The 9,243-nt window shown below is 47.3% G+C and overlaps 1 protein-coding gene across 2 annotated transcripts in view; it reads left to right on the plus strand.

The window, feature by feature from the left end:
• Znf569 (zinc finger protein 569) overlaps positions 1-7,984 on the plus strand; it is a 60,321-nt gene extending 52,337 nt beyond the window's left edge. The window contains exons 2-3 of one of the 2 annotated variants that reach the window (XM_032893966.1): positions 2,564-2,690; positions 4,812-7,984. In XM_032893966.1, the coding sequence (XP_032749857.1) occupies positions 2,564-2,690; positions 4,812-7,129 (2,445 nt within the window). In that variant the 3' untranslated portion in view covers positions 7,130-7,984. The remainder of the gene's footprint in view (positions 1-2,563; positions 2,691-4,811) is intronic. The other variant, XM_032893968.1, reaches the window with a different exon arrangement.
• The last annotated feature ends 1,259 nt before the right edge of the window (positions 7,985-9,243 follow it).

A 9,243-nucleotide genomic window follows, 5' to 3' on the forward strand; every position in this document is an offset into this window, starting at 1 on the left:
TACTTCTTCCTTGGTCCTCTCTCCACCTTCTCTCCTCGCCTTCTTCCCTGCTTCCCCCACCTATGCCCATTCTCTAAGTTCTCCAGTCCCACTCTTCCCTTCCACTGCCCAATCACAGGCTCTAGCCTTTATTTGATCAGTTAGAATGGAGAGAAGGTTCACAAGAGGGAAGCAGAGTTAACATCAGAATACAAACACCCCTAGGGCCACCCACAACATCTCCTATTTGTGCAAGGGCTTAGATATAAATCGAGCACAACCATCACAAGTATGCAAATTACAAAATGTATATTTGTATTAGTACATGTAGCGAGACTGTCTTGTATACTGTGTAAAAGCATTCACATGACAATTTAAAAGCCCATGGTCAATGAGCTGAGTCAGGAAATAGAAAGAAGGAGGTTCCAGCAGAGAGAAAGAGAGTGTGGGGAATTCTGGGAAATAAGCACTGGAGATTAGCCCCAAAGTCTAAGGAGTAGCATAGGCATAAGCCTGAGAAGCTGGTAACCATCTATGTGGTGTGCTCAGAATAGAATAATCTGGGTTACTGAGGCATGAACGAGTCATGGAACAGAGCAAAGGTTTTGGCCTAGGCATTCCTTCATACAGAAGAAGTCTCAGTCATTACTTCAGGGAACGGCTACGTTAAAACACAGTTACAAGTGGGATAAGAGGACGGCTACATTTTACAGTTGAGCAGTGCTCAGATGTTACAGGGCAGTTTTGGGTTGGTCTTTACTGAGGTGGTCGCAGGGAGTCTTTAATGCTTCCCGCCTGTGGGGTCAGGTTGTGTGTGTTTAACACCGTGTGAGAAGACCATGACCTAGAGAATCCCATCAAACAGCTCCTAGCAACACTGAAACCCACATGACAGCACCAGGCCCCGCTGTCAGCAGCTGCTCTTCTTACTCAAAAATAAAGGGGTGGGAAAAGATTGGCTGATAAACAGGAGCCAAAAGAAGCCTACAGCTGCATATTTAGGGACAGGACTTTGAGATGGAGGACGATTTTTTACTTAGAATAGTAATAATGTACAAAGAATTAGTGTGGCGACAATTTTGGGATTTTAGTGTCTTTCAAAAGCACAGAAATGTTAGAATGTGTCTTCTGTTTTAATCCCAGGGGTGGGATATGGGGCTGCTTCAGATCGTCCACAGCAGGTGACTATGATTTGCCTCGCGCTCTAGCAGAGGTGTGATTTTGCCAGCTGCAGAGAGTTTCTGTGAGTGTGTAACCTTTGGAATTCTGGGAACTTTTCAGAGGGTGTATAAATGGTAGGGCCCCCAAAAGCAGGGTGGGTTTGTAGCTTGTTGGTTGGTTATGGTTTCTTAAGTAGTCACGGGAAAAGAAGAAAGAGGAAGGAGAAATTAGGTATTCTTATTATAAATATCAAACTTGCCCCAAGAAACTTGATGCCCCTAATCAGCAGGAAGTAGTCTAATGATAACGCCACCCCATTTCCTCTCTACCCGCCCCCATCTAGTTTAGGGGGTTGAGAGGGTGGAAAAAAAGAGGTGGAAAAGGGATAGAAGAAAGAAGAATCCACAAAGTAGCAAAGACCGGATACAAATTACAATATTTATTTATCAAAGTATCTTTAAATAAAAATGAACAGGGCTCACCACTGACCCATCTGTCTGCTGGCCCACTGTCCCCAAAACAGTTTTTGTTGTATCTTACCCTATGGCACCAAACTATTGTAAAGCTTTTCTGTCTGCCCCCACAAGTCTACACCCTGTCCTTCAAGGGCTGAGCTGAGGTGGTTCCCAGGCCCCTGGAGCAAGCCATACCCAGCAAGATGGGGTAGCACCCTGGACTGGGGATTTCTGCCCTTGTTCTGTTTCCTCACTAAAGCAACATAAGAGAGAAAGGGTTTATCTGGCTTCACAGTCGCAAGTCGCAGTCATCACGTGGGGATGGCAAAGTGTGAGGAACTTGAAACAGTCACACCTGCAGTCAAAAGCAAAGAGAATAAACGCATGTATGTTTACGTTGCTCTGCCTCCCCGCCCCTGGCCAGTACTTCTGCAGTCTAGGATCCCCTACCTAGGGAATGGTACAAACCGCAGTGTCTGCTGTCAGTTAACATAATCCACACAGCCTCGCACAGGCCAATCTGTTCCAGACAACCCCTCACTGGTACTCCTCCCACGATTCTAAACTGTGTTAGGTGGACGAACTTAACCATTGTAGTGTCCAAGGTAACAGTGGTGGTCGCTGTGGTCTCTGGGATCTTACCCTCCTGTTTAGAGCTGACAGCTACTAGGCCCTTGGAGGTCAGTGGCATGCCATTGTGTTGTATTCTCATGTGGCCCTCCTGGGTTTCTATGACGTCCTCTAGCACTCTTCAGTTCTTTCCATCCAAACAAAGTAGTTTCTTTGTTACTTTGTGGCATGCATGTTCCAGTTTCTACTTGGCCGTCTTGCTGGTGTCTCACTCAGGGACTTTCAAGAATGAACTGAAGACAAAGCAAAACCCAGGATCCTTATTTCTAAATATGGTCCCGTGTCGTCCCCCCCCGCCCCCCAGTGTGTTTACTCTGAACAGGAATTTGCTCTTACAGGGATTAGTGTCCTTCATGGATGTGACTATAGATTTCAGCAGAGAGGAGTGGCAGCATCTAGACCCTGCTCAAAGAAGTCTCTACCGGGATGTGATGCAGGAGACGTACAGCCACCTGCGCTCAGTGGGTAAGCAGAGTCCCCGTGGATTGGACAGGAAGCCTCACTGAGCATTGTGTATGTGTGTGTGTGTGTGTGTGTGTGTGTGTGTGTGTGTGTGTGTGTGTGTCTGTCTGTCTGTCTGTCTGTCTGTCTCTGTCTCTGTCTCCTCTCCTGGGCGTGCACTGGTTCACCGTGAAGGTGCAGTATCTGTGGATACCAGAAGAGGGCATCAGATCCCCTAGAACTGTATTTACAGGCAGCTGTGAGCCCAATGTGGATGCTATGAACCAAACCTTCAAGTTAAAAAGTGGGTACTCATAACCGCCATGTCTCTCCAGTCCTGTCTGTGAGCAGGGTTCTTTGTCTCCTTTGTGCATTATAAAAACCCTGTTCTGAGAGATAGGAGGTAACTTCAGAACACACTCTCACTGAACAATAGGGCTACTGGTTGGCTCTGAAGCACGAGTCGTTGGGCCCAGGCTGTTATCATTTTCCTTGGATATGATGTCAAGTTCTCAAGACAGAGGTTTTCATACTGGGGCGAGGCAGGGAAACATGGGCATCACAGGACAAGAGCCCAGGTCAGCACTGTGTAGGTTAGTGAGCGCAGCCCATTTAGGTGAGAGGCAAGAGGTCCTCCGCAAACCAAGAGAAAGGCTGTTAATTAAGATGGTTTCTGGGGAAAGTTCTAGATTATTATTTGCATTGCTTGTCTCGGGTTCCTGGATGGCTTTAGATTCTATTGTGCGAATCTGTCTCGTTCCTTTGTGCTCTTGGTGTTTTTAATTCTTCTCCTCACACTTTCCCCATGGCTTTAGTCTTTATTTATAGACACAGGTATTTACAAGTCTTCGCTTCATTGGTGGTGTGCATATTCATATCCTGTTTACCGCTTTCCTTCTTCCCCTTTCCCTCTTTGCATCTCTGCCCCAGCCAGCTCTTCCTGGTCACTGCATGAGATTTCTCGTTGCTTCTAACTTACTATACCTTTCCTCGAGCTCATGGCTTGGGGATCCTCGTCACTTAACCTTTGGCAGTGTCTGTCTGCTGTGTTTGTAAAGCAAAGCTCTGTGTGTGTGTGTGTGTGTGTGTGTGTGTGTGTGTGTGTATGTGTACACTGTCACTGTCTTCAGACACCAGAAGAGGGCGTCCGGTCCAATCTCATTACAGATGGTTGTGAGTCACCATGTGGTTGCTGGGAATTGAACTCACGACGTCTAGAAGAGCAGTCGGTGCTCTTAACCACTGAGTCATCTCTCCAGCCCCATGTTTGGCATTCTTAATCGCCCTTTATAAAGCTTCATTTTAATCCTGCCGGGTTAATCCACATTCGACAGGGTCTGTCTTCCTGTCAGTTGAGTTTCTTTGCTTTATTTCATTAATGAGGCCTATATTTAATTATACTTAAATCCATATTTATAAATGTGTAAGTGTGGGTTGGGGATTTAGCTCAGCGGTAGAGCGCTTGCTTAGCAAGTGCAAGGCCTTGGGTTCGGTCCCCAGCTCCGAAAAAAAGAAAAGAAAAGGAAAAAAAAAGAAAATGTATTTATAAATGTATAAATGTATGGCTTCTCGTCCATATTTATAAATGTATATCTTATATTTATTATATAAGTGTAAATGTATAAATTCTAATTCTAATTCTGTCTTGGACTTAGGATAAGGTGTTGTATTCCCTTTTTTTCTCCTTGCCTCACATCCTCATCCCTCCCCACCACGGATCACTGGTTTATATAACAGAGACTTGCAAAAATCACCTGCGTTAGAAAGTGTCTGTGTAACGGTTTATAGGCATGTCAGCTTTCGTGTCCCTTGCTTTTCCCTTTACTTTGCTCACATCTGACATATAACGTATGCATCTGGCTGTTCCCTCTGATGTATTGTAAACCTGGATGTTTCTTGTCCCCTCACAACCTTCATCAAATCCTGCTCCCCACACTCCTTCTTCTCTGTGCTTGTCCTGGATGGGCCGTGTGTGCCCCCCATCTAGTGGCAGTGAACTAAAATCATTTGTTTCTTCCTCAGAAAGGAACTTGTCTTTACAGTGGGCAGTTCTGAAAAAGCCTCTTGGCACATTGAGCAAGGAGGTAGTTTTGCTTCTGTTCTTTGTGGTTTTTACAAATGATGTTTTCTCATATTTCATTCTAGAAGAACTGCAGCAGACCGGCGACCACTATCAGCAAATAGCACCTAAGTCGGCCAGTGATATGGTCTTCATCAAGAAGACTGTGGATGCAGAGAGTCGCCACGAGTACGCAGGCGTTAGAACGGTGATCCACGTGAACTCATACACTGTTCCCTCCCCCATGAGGCTCCGTTACAGTGACCCACTTGCCAGTGACCCGGAGCATAATTTAAATTTACAGACTCGTCATGAGAGTAATGAGCCAAAGAGAATTCAGAGGATTACCGAATATGGTAAAATTTCATCCTATTCCAACACCAAACATACTCTCACAGGAGAGAAATTACAGGACCATGGTCAATGTGAAAGAGCCCTCAGTTATGAACAAGTACCTTGTCGGTATCAGAAATCATACGAATGCGCTGAATTTGGGAAGACTTTTACCCAGAAGCCACAGCGGACCGTACATGTGAAATCTACAAGAGACAGGCTCTATGTGTGCCTTGAATGCGGGAAGGCGTGTTCTCAGAAATCAGAATTCCTCACGCATCAAAAAACCCACACTAGAGAGAAGCGCTATCCGTGCGGCGACTGCGGAAAGTCCTTTTTCCAAGCGTCTTCTCTCTTCAGGCATCAGAGGATTCACACTGGAGAAAAGCTCTACGAGTGCGGCCACTGTGGGAAAGGCTTCTCGTACAACTCAGACCTCAGGACCCATCAGAAGATCCATACAGGAGAGAGGCATTACAGCTGCGCCGACTGTGGCAAAGCCTTCGCACAAAAGTCCACACTCAAGATTCACCAGAAAATCCACACGGGAGACAGGGCCTACATCTGTATTGAGTGTGGACAGGCTTTCATCCAGAAGACACACCTGGTCTCACACCGACGGATTCACACTGGAGAAAAGCCACACCAGTGCGACAGCTGCGGCAAATCCTTTGTTTCCAAGTCCCAACTCCAGGTCCATCAGCGAATTCACGCAAGAGTGAGGCCCTGTGTAACTCCCGACCACGGGAAGACCTACAGCAGTAATCCCAGCCTCCTCTCACGTAAGAAAGTTCCGGTAAGAGAGAAATCGTCCGCCTGCACTGAGTGTGGGAAGGCCTTTACCTACAGGTCAGAGCTGATCATTCATCAGAGAACTCACACCGGGGAGAAGCCTTATCAGTGTGGGGACTGTGGCAAGGCCTTCACCCAGAAGTCAGCCCTCACCGTGCACCGAAGAATCCACACAGGAGAGAAGTCGTACGCGTGTGTAAAATGTGGGCTGGCTTTCGTCCAGAAGGCGCACCTGGTCGCACATCAGGTAATTCACACCGGAGAGAAACCTTACACATGTGGTCACTGTGGGAAACTCTTTACTTCCAAGTCGCAACTCCACGTACACAAGCGGATTCACACAGGGGAAAAACCGTACGTGTGCAGTAAATGTGGGAAGGCCTTTGCCAACAGGTCAAACCTCATCACGCACCAGAGAATCCACACAGGGGAGAAGTCCTATGTCTGTTCAAGGTGTGGAAAAGCCTTCACTCAGAGATCAGACCTGGTTACACACCAGAGAATTCATACTGGGGAGAAGCCGTATGGATGTAGCATTTGCGGGAAAGCTTTTACCCAGAAGTCACACCTCAGCATACACCAGACGATTCACACCGGAGAGAGACAGTACAAATGCCTCGACTGTGGGAAAGCCTTCAACCAGAAGTCGATTCTCATCGTGCACCAGAAAATCCACACCGGGGAGAAACCCTACGTGTGCACCGAGTGTGGGAGAGCTTTCATCCGGAAGTCCAACTTCATCACCCACCAACGAATCCATACCGGCGAGAAACCTTACCGATGCAACGACTGCGGGAAGCCCTTCACCTCCAAGTCGCAGCTCCTGGTGCACCAGCCAATCCACACGGGCCAGAAACCTCACGTGTGTGCCGAGTGTGGGAAAACCTTTAGTGGCAGATCAAACCTCAGCAAGCACCAGAAGACGCACACCGGGGAGAAGCCGTACATGTGTTCTGAGTGCGGGAAGACCTTCAGGCAGAAGTCAGAGTTGATTACCCACCACAGAATCCACACCGGGGAGAAGCCTTACGATTGCAGTGGCTGCGGGAAATCCTTCACCAAGAAATCCCAGCTCCAAGTGCATCAGCGAATTCACACCGGAGAGAGGCCTTACACGTGTGCCGAGTGCGGGAAGGCCTTCACCGACAGGTCCAACATGAATAAGCACCAAACAATACACACCAGAGAGAAACCTCATAAGTGTGTAGTCTGTGGGGAAGGGTTTGTGCAGAAGTCCGAGCTCAGTGTCCACCAGAGTCTTCACACCCAAGCGGTATGAGGGAGAACTCATACTGAGGATGTGTCTTACTGTAATTACTGCCTCTGTGGCACAGAACAGCATGTATATTGTTGTAATTAAAACTGCCACGGGACAGTGTCACATATCACTGCTCAGAAAAGGATGTCAGAGAAGGCACTGAATGGGATTACGGGGGAAGGACATTTCTACTGGCTGAGAAGAAATGGTGTCAATTGGATACAATGAAAGCTTTTGGTGTCAATTGGACACAATGAAAGCTTTCTCATGGGGAAAAACACCGCAGTGGAACACTGTTACCAAGTTCTCTAGCAGAACGATCATCTCAGCTCACGCTGAGGCAAATCCTGTTGGTGGAGCGGGACACTGCCAACTAATCCATGGTAATGTAATGTACACGACAGGGATCCTCTTCTCTTCTGACACTTGTTTGCTGCAAACATTAACAGACCCGTGGGCGTCTTTGCTCTCTTGGGAGCATCCGTTCCTTCTGTTGAGCGAGATACACTACAGGCCTGGGTATGGCATTTCATGTCAGTAATTCCAGCCTTCAGGAAAAGCTGAGGCAGGAGGGTCACCATGAGTTCAAGGCCAGTCTGAGCTACAGGGTAAGACAACTGTGTCAAAAGCAAGAGAGGAAGAACACAGTGACGACATATCCAGACACAAGCTTGAGCGTGCTCGTGGACTCGCCGCTGTCATTTACCTGTAACGGACTTTATAAGCTACCCGTAACTATCTTTGTCAAAAGCAACCAACATGTTGTCTCCTACCTCAAGTATCATGTCTTTTGAATTTCCCTTACCCTCAGGAAGTCTCGAAGTAAAAATGTTGAGATCACTTGGGTCAAATTAAGACCCTGGTCCCAGTTTTCTATACTCCCGTGCCTTCCTCAGTGACCTCATAAATCAGCTCTGTTACAACAGCCCTGGGGTGGGGAGTTTGCTAAACGCCTGCAGGTACATGGGTTGAGCAGAGGCTGCCTGCCACCACCGGCAGCCATCATTGGCTAAGTTTTCCTCAGCTAGCTGTGCGTCTCAGTGAGAACCCCTCTTTAGAAATGATAAAGAATCACTTCTTTAGTAATGAGATGCTAATCTGGGTTGACTCTCTGGCTTGCTGAGGAGTGGAGGGGGAGGAACACCAAGAAGTGTCTCACTGGTTCCCAACCTCCCTAGTGCTGGGACCCTTTAATACAGTTCCTCATGCTGTGGTGACCCCCAACCATATTTGGTTGCTACTTATTAATTGTAGAGTAAATATTTTTGGAGATAGAGGGCTGTCAAAGGGGCCGTGTAAAGAGCCGCTGATTCCCCAGATGCGCTGTCCACCTTCATGTGATCCAATCCACAGTACCCTTCTCTCCCAGGTTCCTCCCACATAGCGGTTGGCTTCTGGCTTCAGGTCCTTTTCACCTGTTGTGCTCTGCAAAGAGCACAGTTGTTTTATCTGGTAGCTTGCCCCGGCGTGCCGCTCCTCCATGCATGTCCCCCCTGCTTTCTTGGCTTAAAATCCTAGCCTGTTGATCCTCCGAGGCTCTCCTGCTCTGAATACTTTACCTAATTGTCTTCTGTCCACTCTGCAGTGTTTACCCCATCTACATCCAAGTCTGACTGCGGTATGGAGGTTGACCCTGGCTTGTCATACCAAGTCTGATGTTTTCTATTCTACTGCAGAGGAGGATCCAACGGAGAGGACCAACTTCCCTACAGCATACCTAACTGCCTCCAGTCTTGACCTGATACTAATTGGCATCCATGAGGGTACTCCCTCACCCATCCACCTCTCCCTCCCACCTTCCTGCCTTGACATTCCGAGACACGGGCCCATCTACACTTCTTAATGAAGAGAGAAAGTGACTGCTGTAAACTTGAGTTTTCATTACCTATTTACATGAGACAGCTCCAGTTCCAATGACCAATCTGGTCGTAGGGCTGGATGGTCCCGTGGGATGGTGTATGCACACATCCTTGGATGCCTTGATGTAGGAGCAAACCACGGTTTTCATTCCATCTGAACCTTCCCTTCCCATTCTGCTGCTTGTGGCTGCCTTACAGAATCTAGTCTCTGGCTTCGCTTTTGTTTTTTTTTCTTTTTTTTTTTTTTTTTTTTTTTTTTTTTTTTTTTTTTTTTTT

Source organism: Rattus rattus, chromosome 2 (genome assembly GCF_011064425.1).
Source record: "Rattus rattus isolate New Zealand chromosome 2, Rrattus_CSIRO_v1, whole genome shotgun sequence".
Lineage (NCBI taxonomy): Eukaryota > Metazoa > Chordata > Mammalia > Rodentia > Muridae > Rattus > Rattus rattus.